Source organism: Carcharhinus amblyrhynchos, chromosome 9, assembly GCF_965287045.1.
Source record: "Carcharhinus amblyrhynchos chromosome 9, sCarAmb.v2.hapA, whole genome shotgun sequence".
NCBI classification, from domain to species: domain Eukaryota; kingdom Metazoa; phylum Chordata; class Chondrichthyes; order Carcharhiniformes; family Carcharhinidae; genus Carcharhinus; species Carcharhinus amblyrhynchos.
The window spans coordinates 51,133,874-51,149,121 of NC_137332.1; the positions used below are offsets into that span (position 1 = coordinate 51,133,874).

The following is a 15,248-nucleotide window of genomic DNA, read 5'->3' on the forward strand; positions in this document are numbered from 1 at the left end:
ATGGTTCTATTTCTCACACACTTTCATCAGAAGGAGGAGGAGGGGGAAGCCACGTCCGTTTTGTTATTGGAGGACGCATTTGGATTATCACACCAGGAGCACTTCTGTTTTGCAAGCACCCAATTAAGTCAAATGAGGCTTGCAGCAAGGTGATAAAGATATTTCAACACCAAGTTAGAGTCAATTGATACTTAAGGAATTAGGGCATGTGACTGCAGACAGTATCTGTGTCATCTCCACGATTGGCAACTTGATCTGACTTTTAAACTAAACAAACAAAAAATAAACTTATGAAAAATATAAGTTTCATCTGTTCTTATCAAGAGTGAAGTGTGATGCAATGCGCCAATCAACTTTTTAAGAGGCCACTTTAATAGGGACGGGCAATCCCATGGTTGTTGTAATACTTTACATATCAGTTGTGAAGGATTATATTCCTAAAATCCCTACAGTGGAGGAGGAGGCCATTCGGTCCATTGACTCTGCACCAGCAGCAATCCCACCCAGGCCCTATCCCATGTATTTAGCCTGCTAATCCCCCTGACACTAAGGGACAATTTATCGTGGCCAATCAACCTAACCCATACGTCTTTGAAGTGTGGGAGAAAACTCAAGCAGACAGGTGACAATGTGCAAACTCCACACAGACAGTTAGCCGAGGCCAGAACTGAACTCAGATCCCTGGTGCTGTGAGGCAGCAGTGTTAACCACTATGTCACCTTGCCGCCAATATTGTTATTTCTCTATTGAAAAGCTGTAACTACCTCCTATAAATGACTGCAATCTGCTGTATTGTTTTGTTACTGCTCGTGTTTTTTTAATAAAAATGTTTCATAGTCTGATAGTATGTTCTGCTCAATCCCTGAACCAAACCGTATTCAGTTTCATACTCAGGCTTGTATGGAGAAGGAGTTTGCTTATGGGAATGATTCTTTATGCTCAGCCAAGAGGGATGCACGTGAAGCTCAAAACTGTTAATTGTGATTAAATATATATTTTTTAAATTGACTCGAGGACATTTGGAAATCTAACTCACAAACCTGTGATTAACAGGAGCACAAAACTCAATTGAGCACTATATAAACAGAATACTATGGGATCAGTTTTCACCTGATACACCTATTCAGAAATATGTGCATCAAATTTCATGTTAACAGCATTATCATTCAGCTTAAGGAATTACAATTAGGTGGACACCATTATATGCATGGTTATTTTATTACAAATTAGAAAAGGAAGGAAAATATATCCTGAAAATCTAACCTAGATTTTCCATTCCAAAATGATTGATGAACAGCTGGGACATTTTGACATTAGACTCCTCATTCTTTAGAGAGTTGGGGTTTTTTTTGTTTTAATGTTTTATTATAGACTGGTTTCATGTTTCAGAAAAAATTCCTAAGATTTTTACTCCCATCTGTTTTCGATCGGCCTCTTCATGGTCCATCATGCTGCTGAGACCATTAGAATGAGGTACCCAAACTCGTGGGGAGATAATAGACCATTTTGCCACCATTCTAGCTCCTTTACTTGATCAAATCTGGGGCTAATACACCACACTTGTTCAGTCTGTCTGTGAAATTGACAACATTTTTTTTCCCACCCTTGTGGTTATCAATAATCTCAAACTCTCCAATGAAGCCATGCTTCATCATTAGTCAGGAATCTCTCAGTCACTTTGGAACATGGTTGGGTGAGAACCTGCCATTTTCCACATTTCTCTGCATTGTCGGTACTTGTCAGGGTATCAGCGAAAATATTCATGTGCACCATGGCTCCGCTTCGTCAGTTTGACTTCCAGAATAATGAACTATTCAATGCACAGACCAGGTCATTCTGATGAGAGATCCTCATCTCATTTCAACACCTGGGACAATCACCCACTGCTCCTGTCCAAATAAATAATTATCCACTGCTGAACTATTCTCTTGAAATCAAGTCAGTTGATGCTGGTTCTTGTTTCTTTATTGGCATCAAGAGAGTGGTGGACAATGACAGACAGTGCAAAAGAGAGAAATTTAAAATGACAGCAAGGCAAAGGGAACAAGGGAATTTGGCTCCTTTTAAGTTGAAGAAAATAAGTCAGTGAAGGCTCATGGTGCAGACCAAAATCAAGACTGAAGTGCACTGAAAAGGGACACGACAAATCTGGATGTAGTAGCCAGCTGGTGTAAAGCGTAAATTGTTTTCAGTTTTAGAAGCCTCTAAATAATAGTTATAAAGCAAAATGAAAAAAGCTTTGAGGTTCTGGGAATAAATTAATTGTGAAAAGAAACTAGTTTTTGCACTGTTGAAACCAAGAGATGAGAAAACACCCAAGATATAGAATACTCTATTTGCAGTTTAGAAGGAAATAGAAAATAAAGTTTATTTGGACCAATAACTTTTGTTATGTTGATTAAACATGACTGAAGATGTGAGTGGTGCTGGGGGTGGACAGGAATTTCTATTGAAAACCAATATAATTTAAGAGATTTCAGATACATGAGCACATAGCTCCCTATCAGATTCTCCAATTGATCCTCATGCCTGTATTACTCAGTATGCCTCAGGCAGATGTAATATAGAATCCCTACAGTCTAGAAAGAGGCCATTCGGCACATCAAGTTAGCACCAACTCTTATCCAGACCTACTGCAACCCTGCGCATGGCTAATCCACCTAACCTGCACATTTTTAGACTGTGGGAGGAAACTGAAGCACCCAGAGGAAACCCACATAAACAATGGGAGAACATGCAAACTTCACACCATCACCCAAGGCTGGAATTGAACCCAGGTCCCTGGCATCAGCAGTACTAACCATTGTGCCATTATGCTGCTCCTATGGAATAAAAGTTAAAAATAAAGTTTAAAAAAAAAAGCTATTAGTCACCTGTCCAAATATCTTCAAATTAATCAGTATCAAATTTTATTCAGTACATTCCTGTAGAGTGCATTGGGATGTTTTATCATATTCAAGAAGCTATAGAAGTACAAGTTGTTATTATGTGGACTGAGTTCCCTCTACCTGAGTAATACTAATCCTCAATCAAAAGCCTCAGGTGCCTCAGACTATAAAAGGATCTACTGTTAGTTTCAACTCACAGCAGCTCTCTGCCACAGCACATGCCGGTCTCAGCTTCATCCATAAAGCTCTTTCCCATTACTCAGGGATTATTGGAACACTTGATTGAATGGTTGTAACATAGACAGTAAATCTTAGTAACATAGACAATAAATCATATATCATGCACTAAAATACAGCAGTACTATTGTCCTTTTGCTAAGACTGGGATGAGCAGTAAGGCCTCGATAGCAAAGAGCAAAGTTGGCGATCTATTTGACAGAGAGGTTACAATAATGAGAGCGAGTTAAGCCAGAATGGGTGACATCCAAATACATTCTCTGTTGCTCTCCCTCCCAGGGTTAGGATCAGGAGTGGAAATGTGGACCTGTCTTTACATTTAAGTCCCTCCCCAAGGTCCTCCGCTGCCGTAATTGAGATCAACAAATAAGGCACACACAGAGCAGTGATTGAAGCCAGCATCCATTGAATTGGTAAATCGAGGCAATCATTTCTGGGAGAAGTTACATCAAATACGCACATTTATAAATTAAGAAGGTCCTTCCATGATTCACCCAGTGAAGTTGGTATTTCAAAGTCTACATAAGAACATAAGAAATAGGAGCAGGAGTAGGCTATCTAGCCCTTCGAGCCTGCCCCGCCATTCAATAAGATCATGGCTGATCTGAAGTGGATCAGTTCCACTTTCCCGCCTTCTCCCCATAACCCTTAATCCCCTTGCCTACCAAAAACCTATCTACCCGTGTCTTAAATATATTTAGCAAGGTAACCTCCACCACTTCAACAGGCAGAGAATTCCAGAGATTCACCACCCTTTGAGTGAAGAAGTTCTTCCTCAACTCCGTTCTAAACTGCCTCCCCCCTTATTTTGAGGCTGTGCCCTCTAGTCCTGCTGTCCTTTCTGAGCAGGAAGAACCTCTCCATCTCTACTCTATCCATCCCCTTCATTATCTTATACGTCTCTATAAGATCCCCCCTCATCCTTCTAAACTCTAACGAGTACAAGCCCAGTCTATTCAGCCTCTCCTCATAGCTCAACCCCCTCAACTCCGGTATCAGCCTAGTGAACCTCCTCTGCACTCCCTCCAAGGCCAAAATATCCTTGCGCAAGTGTGGTGACCAAAACTGCACTCAGTACTCCAGCTGCGGCCTCACCAGTGCCCTGTACAGTTGCAGCAAGACCTCCCTACTTTTATATTCAATCCCCCTCGCTATGAAGGCCAGCATCCCATTTGCCTTCCTGACCACCTGCTGCACCTGTAGGCTGGGTTTTTGCGACTCATGCACAAGGACCCCCAGGTCCCTCTGCACCATAGCATGCTGCAGCTTTTCACCCTGTAAGTAGTAGTCCTTCCTACTATTATTCCTGCCAAAGTGGATAACCTCACACTTGCTAACATTGTATTCCATCTGCCAGGTCCTCGCCCACTCGCTCAGCCTATCTAGATCCCTCTGCAGACTTTCTACACCCTCCGCACAATTTACTGTTCCATTTATCTTTGCGTCATCAGCAAATTTTGACACCTTACACTCGGTTCCCTCCTCCAGATCATCTATATAAATGGTAAATAGCTGAGGCCCCAGCACCGATCCCTGGGGCACTCCACGAGTCACCAACCGCCAATCCGAATAGCACCCATTGACACCCACGCTCTGCCTCCTATTTGACAGCCAATCCCCTATCCACACTAACACCTTACCCCCAACTCCATGCCCCCTAACCTTCTGTAACAACCTTTTATGCGGCACCTTATCAAACGCCTTCTGAAAATCAAGAAACACCACATCCACCGGTTCCCCTTCATCCACCGCACTAGACACATCCTCAGAATTCCAATAAATTCGTCAGACACAACTTCCCCTTAACGAATCCGTGCTGCGTCTGCTCTATCAAACAATTCTTCTCAAGATACCTCGCTATTTCCTCTTTGATGATAGATTCAAGCATTTTTCCTACAACAGATGTTAAACTAACCGGCCTATAATTCCCTGCCTTTTGCCTGCTACCCTTTTTAAACAGCGGTGTAACATTAGCCGTTTTCCAATCTTCCGGCACTTCCCCGGAATCCAGCGAGGTTTGGAAAATTATCACTAAGGCATCCACTATCACCTCCACCATTTCCTTCAGAACCCTGGGATGCATTCCATCCGTTCCTGGGGTCTTGTCCACCATCAGTCCCACTAGTCTGTCGAGCATTACCTCTCTAGTAACAATAATGTCATTCAGGCCCTCAACTCCTACCATCTTTCCATCGTTAACACCCGGCAAACTATTTGCGTCCTCCTCTGTGAAGACCGAAGCAAAAAACTTATTCAAGGCCTCAGCCATTTCCTCATCCCCCACCACTAAATCCCCCCTCTCATCCTCTAAAGGTCCAACATTCACCCTAGCCAGCCTCCTCTTCTTTATATTATTTATAAAAACTCTTACTAACCTTTTTTATATTTAGCGCTAGCCTAGATTCATAGTCTATCCTTCCTTTCTTTATCAACTTCTTTGTCATTCTTTGTTGATATTTAAACCTCTCCCAATCCTCTTCTCGCCCACTACTTTTAGCCACTCTAAACGCATCAGCTTTTAATTTAATACTCTCCTTTATCTCCTTTGTTGTGCTGGATTGATCAATCTTCTAAATGACACAAAGCCAGACTGCAGTTTGACTTCTACGCTGAACAAACACATAGCTGGAAAAACTTTAAAAAAGTTTGCTTTAAATGCCCATGGTTCCAACATTCAGTTTTACAAACAGCAACATCCCAAACAAAAACAACCCAATGTCTTGGACCAATATTACTGTGATTTGCTTGAATGGTTAATCATGAAGTGCAAGAACCAAACCACATTTGGATTTTGTAAAGTGTTGGTCAAAAAAAAAGTTGCAGTCTTATCAAGGTTTTCTTACAGCCTTCTCTCTAGCCCCACAACCCTGTATGTGACATTCTCCAGCAAACTTTATTGCATCTATTTCAGAGAAGAAGAACTGAGTTTGGCCAGTGTCCTGGGCAAAATTTATAACCATCATTAAAATGGATGATAGGGTCATGCTTTCAATTTCGGTTTCTACCTAAACAAGGCCAATTTTGATTTCTGGGATCTTGCTGTACGCACACTGGCTGCTACATTTACCTACACAACAACAGTGAACAGTAGTAAAAGTTCTTTGGGTTACCCGGAGGTGAAGAAAAGATCATAATGGGCAAATCCTTTATTTTCCCTTTCATTCTGGTGGCAGTGGCTTCGGACATGAAGCAAAATTCTTAGTGGTTCAGCCCTAAAACATTGGTGCATAAACCGGACAGCAAGCTCACATACATATGCATACCACAGCCAAGCTCAATCCTGTTATTTACACATCTATTTACTAATTAGAACCACTAACTAGCAGAGAGTGGCGATGGATTTCTACCCTTTAAGTCCATTGAACGAGGAGGTCAGGTGCAATTATTTTGCCTTTCTAACCAACATCCCAGTAACAGCTAATTAAGTACAAAATTAGATTGAAACAGTAGACCATTTGGAAGTAAGGCCCAATGCCGTGCTTTGAAACAAGTTTATGAATTGAGCAACTAACTTTATTCTTTTTAAAGGTAATGGGATAATGTCACTTATCACAATAATAGTTTGACAAGCAAATAATTCACATTTACGTGAATTGATTTTGATAATCATTGTATACCTGGACTAACAGGCATATTGTTTAGACTAGAGATTTAAGTATTTTCATGATGCAAACTAGGCATCAGTTAAACAATCTTCATTAGGAATAATAGAAGTTGGCAAAGCCTGCAAACCCAAACACGAAACACATCAATGCACAGAATCTAGCGAACACGAGTTCACTTCAGCATGTAGCTGTCCAACTAATCACATTTTAGTTACCATTAAGAAACAATTCTGTAATTCAACGCTACTCATCCAATAAAATAGCCAAAATGTCCGAAATGGGGCTTAAACAAAGCAATGGAATGTTGGAATTTTTTTTTTAAAGAAGCATAGAGAAAGCAGATATGTCTTGGAATAGATACAGTGGCCCAAACTGGCATAAATATGGGAAGCACTACTCGCAACAGCTGTTACTTTATTTCCTTTCCCCCTGAATATGCTGAATCAAGGATAGAATTCCTCAGATGTCAAGAAGCTCTCTGGCATCCGACCAGAATTCCCTTGCACCAAAACTCAACTCCCTTCACCAGACATCCGCAGTATCAGTCACTAAAAAGCACACAGTTTGGAGAGTTATGGTTGTTCCTTTCTCTTCTTGGACAAAAGATGAGGAGCCCAGTTGCAGCACCACAACACTCATTCATCTGAGATCACCTATGATAGATCAAACCTGGAATCTTAGTTCTCTGAGGCTCTGCGTTATTGTGGAGTATTGGCAGAGTGAAGATACCCCCATTACTGACACCTGAACCCAGGAGTTAAAAAATCATTGCAAATTTCAACTGAAACAAGCAAATAACAATTGTCCAAGGAACTGTTGTCAATTCTTGTAAACATTACCCATTTTAAATATTCTACAGTGATAGCAAAAAGGGAACAAAAAGGTGCAGAGCATATTTGAAAGAAAATTAATTTGAAAAGAACCATTAAACAATCATTCCAGTATAAAATAGAGGCCTGTCAACATTACAGGAAGTTTATAAATGAAGTCAGTCTTTTCCAAAGTTTATTTTCTTTTACTTTCACTGTTTCTTCAGCCATTTATTCTTTTTATGCTATGTTTTTAGTCATTGTGGTCTGTCTTGGTCTCAGTGGTCCTCTTCCTCACCGATGTAGGATAACAAAAGACCCAAACTAATTGTATCTTCAAAATTGCTCACTCTGCAAATTTAGCAATTGGCTTGATTATTAACAGCTTGTGAACTTAAACTTTGCAAAAAAAACCAATCGCTGGTCATCAGGTTTAAGAAGCTCTAAATGAGATTTGAAAGCCGAACACCACACAAACTGCTCCTAGTCACTAATATCAATGCTGTCATGCTTTCAGACGTCTTTGTACCATTTTCTTTATTCTCCCTGGAATGCTGGCCATTTGAGAATTGAAAAAGAAACACTATCTGATGGAGGAGATACTTCTCAGCTATCTGGGCACAGTATCCAGTCCATTGTAGTTGATTTTGAAAGAGCTTTGCCTGACTGGATCTGGTTCCAAGAAAGTCATCAGTATGAGGTTGACAGTCCTCCCATTAAAATCAGGTGGAGGTAGCAGAGACACTCTTCGTGGAATTTCTCAACTATTACTCTCTAATGTATCATCCAGCTCCCATTTCAATAAAGGAGCAGTGTGGTGATAATATCTCTGTACAATCGGTCTTTGTTTTCAGAAACTCGAGCTTGTAGAAGGCTGAGCTGGCACAGTTGTTCCGGTGTTGGATCTCCTTGTCAATGGTGGCCCTTTAAGGAAGCTGCCAAAGTGTGGGGAGTGCTCAACATGTTCCACAGCATCTCCTTCCACAAAAATGGGGAATCTATTTTTTGACTGACCTCGTCTGGGTTGATGTATTGAGTTTTGTTTTATAACATACAAAGACAAGTTCAGTCTCTTGCACGCAGAATTGAAGAGAATGAGTGTGACTTACAAATCTGGTGTAGAATGAGCAACAAGACTGCAATCAAAGTCCAGTACAGCACAGGAACAGACCCTTTGGCCCACCAAGCCTGTGCCTACCTAGACAACCACCTGTATCTACCTAGACAACCACCTGTATCCTCTATACCCCTCCTGTTCATGTGCCTATCCAGTTAAGTCTTAAATATTGCTAACATATCTGCCTCAGCCACCTCACTTGGCAGTGCTTTCCAGACCCCCACCATTCTGTGTAAACAAAAATCTCTGTACATCTCTGCTGAACCTTTCCTCCCTTAACAATTACAAGGGGGCACAAGTTCTAGATACTTCTGCCCTGGGAAGAAGCTTCCTACAATTCACCTCATCTACGTCCCTCATAATTTTATAAACTTCCGTCAGGTCGCCCTTGATTTCCTCCTCCTGTGAGCACCTTTTGCCAGCATCAAAATTAAGGCTGGATGCAAAGCTGCCCTTAAGTAGCCAATAATTGACCACCTGTTTGCTAATATGTAATTTCATGATTTATATGTTTTAGGAATATAACTTTTAAGCTGGATATTGAAATTTTTGAATGCAAGATAAATTGAGAAGCTGGCAAACTGACCTAAGCTATTGCAATTCAAAGGGTGGCCTATATTTATTTAATAAGATCAGAGTTAGAAGTGAAGAAGCATTAAACAATGGGTGATCTGTTTGAGTTTCATGGTGGAGATGGGATCCGACAGTTATCTCAATAAGAGATTTAAATTATTCATTTGCTTTCCCAGAACAAAGTGACAGTTTGGCAGTTGGGGCAGTTTAAATTTCTATCTGGAGCATTCCAGGTATGCCATATTGCCATGCAAATAGACCACTGGGAAGTTCTTTTTTGGTTGGATTTTATTTGTGTGATTTCTCACAGAAACAGCCAGTTGGAGTTGTAGTCAGCCTGGCAGCAATTTTGAGACAAAAGCAGAAAGGGAATCAGTAGCAGTAGGCTATTAGAAACCAATTTCTGATTTGGAGTCACTATGCAAAAAAGCAACAAGAACCATGCTTGAGTTGGGGAATCTACAAATCATGAGGTGTTGAAGAGTCACATAGCCAGATCATAGTGTGCTAATGAGATATTCAGATTTAAAGTGCAAGTGCTTACAGAAAGGGTTATAGCAGCACTTGCTTTGTTTAAATCTTAAGACAGTAAATGTGCTTTGTTTAAAACATGAAATTGTGCGCAAAATTATTTGGGTAAATAACTGGGAGTCCATATTTCTTTTTAAAAGTTTCTGGCCTCTACCAAGACTATATCAAACCTCAACTGGGTGAGGGTAGGTCCTCACCCACCTCATGTAAAATGGAGTGCAGATTGGGGGATGGTGGAAAGGCCACCTATGGGCTATGTAACATGTAACAGAGCATGGTTGGAGTTTAAGAATTAGAGAAGAGAGAGGAAACTCCCAAAGATATAACAAAATGAAATACAAAATGAGTTTTCCCAGATGCACAAGAATGAAATCAATCAGCAATTACTGTTTTGGATTCAAACAAAATCATACTGGAACATTTAAGCTACAAAAATCATACACTACAGGAGATAAAATGCATTACACCCCAGATCAATTACTTATTAAATTTGAGACTGTTTAAGATGCAAGCAAAAATAGCATGCTCTCAAATCCTGGAATCAAAGAATCCTTACAGTGCAGAGGTACGCCATTCAGGCCATCAAGTATGTGCCAACCACAATCCCACCCAGGCCCTATCCCCATAACCCCATACATTTACCTGAGCTAGTCCTCCTGACACCAAGGGGCAATTTAGCATGGCCAATCAACCTAACCCGCGCATCTGTGGTCTGTGGGAGGAAACTGGAGCAGAAACCCACACAGACATGGGGAGAATGTGCAAGCACCATAGAGTGACCCCAGCCGGGAACTGAACCCAGGTCCCTGGCACTGTGACGCAGCAGTGCTAACCACTGTGCCATCCAATTAAGATAAAGGCAAAATACTGTGGATGCTGGAATCTGTAACAGAAACAGCAAATGCTGGAGAAACTCAGCAGGTCTGACAGCATCTATGGAGAGAGGATAGAGCCCACATATGACTTGAAATGTTGGCTCTATCCTGTCTCCACAGATGCTGTCAGACCCACTGAGTTTCTCCAGCATTTGATGTTTCTCTCAATCATTGTTGTGCACTGTTGGCAGGCCTTTTCAACAGTTCTGGTAGAAACAGTTACTTTCAGTGACAGTAATACAAAAGAGAAAAAATGTCAGGCTGTTCTTATCAGTTTTATTCATATTTTGTTTCACAAACTGAACCAGACCATGCTTTCAACTAAGAGCGAGCACAGATCATTTGGAACAACCCTACATGTAGATTCTGCTGCTCAAACCCCATGGCATTGTGACTCATGAATTTACAAAGTCAAATTCATTAATACAAGATTTCACCGCCCATTTAAACAAAAAATCAACTGCACGGATGAAGTGAGCCAGAATGCTACGTGAGAAACAAAAGGGAACACGCGGGCAAGTATAAACATAAAGGCGATTAGAAACTGTAACAGAAGGATGCCATGCTGTGACATGTACAGAATTTGTCAACGTACTGCCCCTCCTCCAAACATTTTCTGTCAGGATGTGTGGATAAAATTGCTGTCAAGAATATGAATGAGGGGAAGAAAGCACATAAGTCACATACTTAGGTACTATTTTATTAACTAAACTCTTGCATTTGCTACTAAAGCAATGCATGAATATAACAGAATCTATAGAATTGTACATTTAAACGTGTTTTCCAATTACAACTACGCTACTCTAAATAAACACAAGGCAATATTTGCATTACGAAAACGAATGTTATACGACATTGTATCCCTATAGAAGCTAAAAAAGACACGGCTGATTGAATTCAATACATGAAAAGCAGATTATTTATATCAATATTTGCAAGAATAAGGGGTTTAAATTAAAGGATATGCATAGTTGAAAAAAGGGCACATGGCCACAAGTGGTGACAATAGCTTACCTGAGCTGTCCATGGTGCTGCAGAGGGCTGGCTGCGGTACTGGGCCACTCGCTGCTGTAGAGGCTGTTGCTAGCACTGGGGCTGAGCTCACCGTCTGGACTGCTTCACCTGCTCGCACCTTGCTGTCCAAATCCCCTGTCCTGCTATCCACCAAATGTAAAGATTCGTAACCATCATAATTGGTCTTCTTGCGATAGTTTCCAAGAAGGCTCATGGGGCACCAGGAGGGGTCAGCAAACAGCTCATTTATAGACAAAGGGGGGCAGAGCCAGGCATGACCTTGTGCGCTGAACTGACTTCAAAAGATAAATAAAGGAAAAACTAAGGAACAAGGCTTTTGTTCCTTTGTTAAAGCCAGAGGAGAGCGGAAATTAATAAGGGCAAACAGCCTGTCGTTCCCAATTCTCCACTTGCAAAGCTCGCCGCCAGTTTTGCTCTCGCTGCTTTAGCGGCTTCTTATCTGAGCTTCCGCCTGGCTCCGCGCCAGAGAGCTGAGTGGAGGCGGTCACCTCCAGCCTCGAGCTGCCTGCAGCCTGCCTGCAATCCAGTCTACCTTTCAAAATGCTGTTGCTGATGCAAAAAAAAATCACTTATCAGTACTTGAGAAATTTTGCACCCGATTTAAAATTAACAAGCTCGATTTTGACCAGCCTCGTCTTTCCCCATTAATGGTGATAGTGATGGTTTTATCTAGTGCTGTCCCTGTGGAATTATTCCAGTGACGACCAGGCCTTTGGCGTCTCACGCGATTCACTGTTCTTGATGGAGGAGGCTATTCAAAAAAGAACCTCATCTTGTCAGTATCACTGCACACGCCTCTACTGCAGTCGCTGCTGGATAGTGAGGAGAGAGGTGTTCTACCCTTTATATTCTGCAATGTATTAAAGTCAAGCATATTGCATTTCCCCTTTTAAAAAAAAAGTGACTTCCATTTTCTTCATTTCTTGTCAGTAGTTCTCACTTATTTCAGGTATTTTACCATTCTTTTCCTCGAAAAGACAATCATTTCGCGGTGAAAATCATAAATATATTAGCTAGCCAGCTTACTTAGTTGTTTTACTTATGGGGGAGGGGTAATCAGACTAAATGATCAGAAACGGGCAAACTTCATTCTTCACCCATCAGTTTTTAACCTGGATGCGTGAGAATTGCTCCACATACAGCTGAAGTACGAGAACAAATTAATGAGGCCCATTTTATCGCGTCACCCTCCCTCCCCCACCTCCCCGCCACACACGCACTCACCCCCACCTCCCCACCACACACGCACTCGCCCCCACCTCCCCACCACACCTTCTTTAGCTAAAATGATCAGATAGAAAAATCACAACTACTGAAGACTCAAGATAAAGACATACACCAAAACTGACAGCTGATCAAGTAACATCTACAAGAGAAAGGTTTGTTAATATCGTAGATGTACTTTCCCAGGTACAGGTCTTCTGGAGAGCTTTACCGAAAAAATGTTAATATTTATTTGACTTTTAAATGTTGATTTCCCCTGCTATGCTTGTCTGGTTTTATTCAGAAAACAGTTGCCTCCCTCAAGAAAGTATGTATTTATACAACAGCAAAAATTCCTATTTGTTGTTACTTGCAGCAAAATCAGAAATCCATTCTCATATTTAAAGAGAAAGCTTTTTCCCCACTGTCTTTATACCTGGAAAGAATCCCAGTAGACTGACTGCAGGCCTTTATTATAACAGTACTACATGAGTTGAGAAGCACAATTCAACAAGAGGAAAGGATAAAGATTGTGCCTCCTTAATCTCCTTTCCCAATGATACTGATTATCATTACTTTCAGTGAAGAGTCAAATTCAGCATGTTGCAAATATTTCTCATCGCAGATCACTACCACAAAGGTCAATTATAATCAAAGATCGCACTTTCCAAGTTTTGCTTCTGACACTGGAAATAGACTTTTGGACCATCTGAACATTTTAAATGCAAACATTTTCCGCTCATATGGGCAATAGGTTACTCTAAAGTCTCCAATGGCTGGAGTTATACCTACCACAAAGGAAAATAGTCATTGGAGAACAATCACCTCACCTCTAGGAAATCACTGCAAGAGTTGTCAGGGGAGTGTTCAAGGCCCAACTATCACCAGCTGCTTCATCAAAAGGTCAGAAGTGGATTTGCTAGCTGAAGACTTCAATGCTCATTTGCAAATCATCAAATACTAAAGCAGTCTGTGCCCACATGCAGCAAGGCCTGGATAACATTCAATCTTGGCGAGTGATATTTATGCCCCAAGTACCATGACTATTACCAACAAAAAAACCTTTAACCACCTCCCCTTTACATTCAAAAAGGGTTACCACTGAATATCAACATCTCAACACTCAGCATTGACCAGAAACTTTACAGGACCAGCTATGCAAATATGGCAGTTACAAGAGATTGTCAAAGGCAGGAATGTTGCAACAAATAATTCGTGTCACTCCCATAGCTTTTCTACCAACTACAAGGAATAAATCAGGAGTGTGGTAGAATAGTCTCCACTTGCTTGGATAAGTGCAGATCCAACAACAGTTGAATCAGCCAAACTGATTGCTCCCATGTTTAAGACTGTGGATGGGAAGCTAATGTGTACTATCTACAAGATGCAATGCAGCAACTCAAGGGTGATTTATTTGTCTCATTTGAAAAGTCACACCTGGGGAGAAAAACTGGTTGCACAAGGCTGGAGGCCTTGTTTTCTAACCCACAGTCTGTCAACAACTGCTGGCAATGCATTGGAATTCAGGAGTCTCAGAGCTGTTTGTTATATTTACTTAAGCCCCTTTTATTTTTGTACAGGTAAATAGCCAGAAAATAAGTCACAATTGAGCCTATAAATCTTAAAGATATAACTAAAAGCTAAAGTGACAGAGATTTCTGGGTGAGAGTAAATAGGCAGTTAACCTTGTACTCTGAAATCATCTGCAAGTTATAAATGAGATGAATACCACAGCACAGGGACTCCCAGCTTCAAGTGGAAGTCATTCTGGAATGCAATTGTGCATTTGTAGCTTAACTGTTAAGTGTAGGCGCTACAAAAAGATTCCAGTTGGTTTGATGGAATCGATGATTACAAAGCTTGTGTTTTTTGAGACAGACTCTAACTGAAAAGAGAAACAGAGTGGAGACTGATGGCCTTGCAGTTTCTAAGAAACTGAAACAGATTGGAAACCAAAGCTTCTGGGGAGTCCCAAAATGGATCGAAAACCATCTGGGCTCAATAGTTGAACATTCCAATGGTGCAGCACAGATAGACTGAAGAAAGGCTAGATCAAGAAACTGAGAATAAACAAATCTACAATTTCTGCTGTTGTTTCTGTTACTCAAACATCACATTGGTGGATCTATGCCATTCAAACCATCATAAGCAGAATTGAACTGGTTCAACTTTGGTGAAGTTGAAACAATTTTGGTGAAGTCTAGGCCCACAGAACTCATGTTATTTGTGCACTGCTGTTGACTGGAGATCAGGTTAAATTCCTAGAAGAGGCAGAGCTAAAATTGTGTGTTTGGAAGACAATTTTGAAAGACTTTGAGACTGAAATTGAAGACAAATATGCTGAGTGGACTGCTGAGCCAATTCATAAGATTTGG

The 15,248-nt window shown here is 41.0% G+C and overlaps 1 protein-coding gene and 1 pseudogene across 6 annotated transcripts in view; both read right to left on the reverse strand.

The window, feature by feature from the left end:
- dnajc6 (DnaJ (Hsp40) homolog, subfamily C, member 6) overlaps positions 1-15,248 on the reverse strand; it is a 123,628-nt gene that overhangs the window by 92,794 nt on the left and 15,586 nt on the right. For 5 of the 6 annotated variants that reach the window (XM_080195613.1, XM_080195609.1, XM_080195608.1 and 2 more), the window contains exon 1: positions 11,650-12,096. The exons of the other annotated variant lie outside the window; for it this stretch is intronic. In XM_080195613.1, the coding sequence (XP_080051739.1) occupies positions 11,650-11,863 (214 nt within the window). In that variant the 5' untranslated portion in view covers positions 11,864-12,096. Of the gene's footprint in view, positions 1-11,649; positions 12,097-15,248 lie in introns of those variants that run through there. 6 annotated transcript variants of the gene reach the window in all.
- On the reverse strand, positions 1,379-1,773 carry LOC145348220 (small ribosomal subunit protein uS8 pseudogene; annotated as a pseudogene).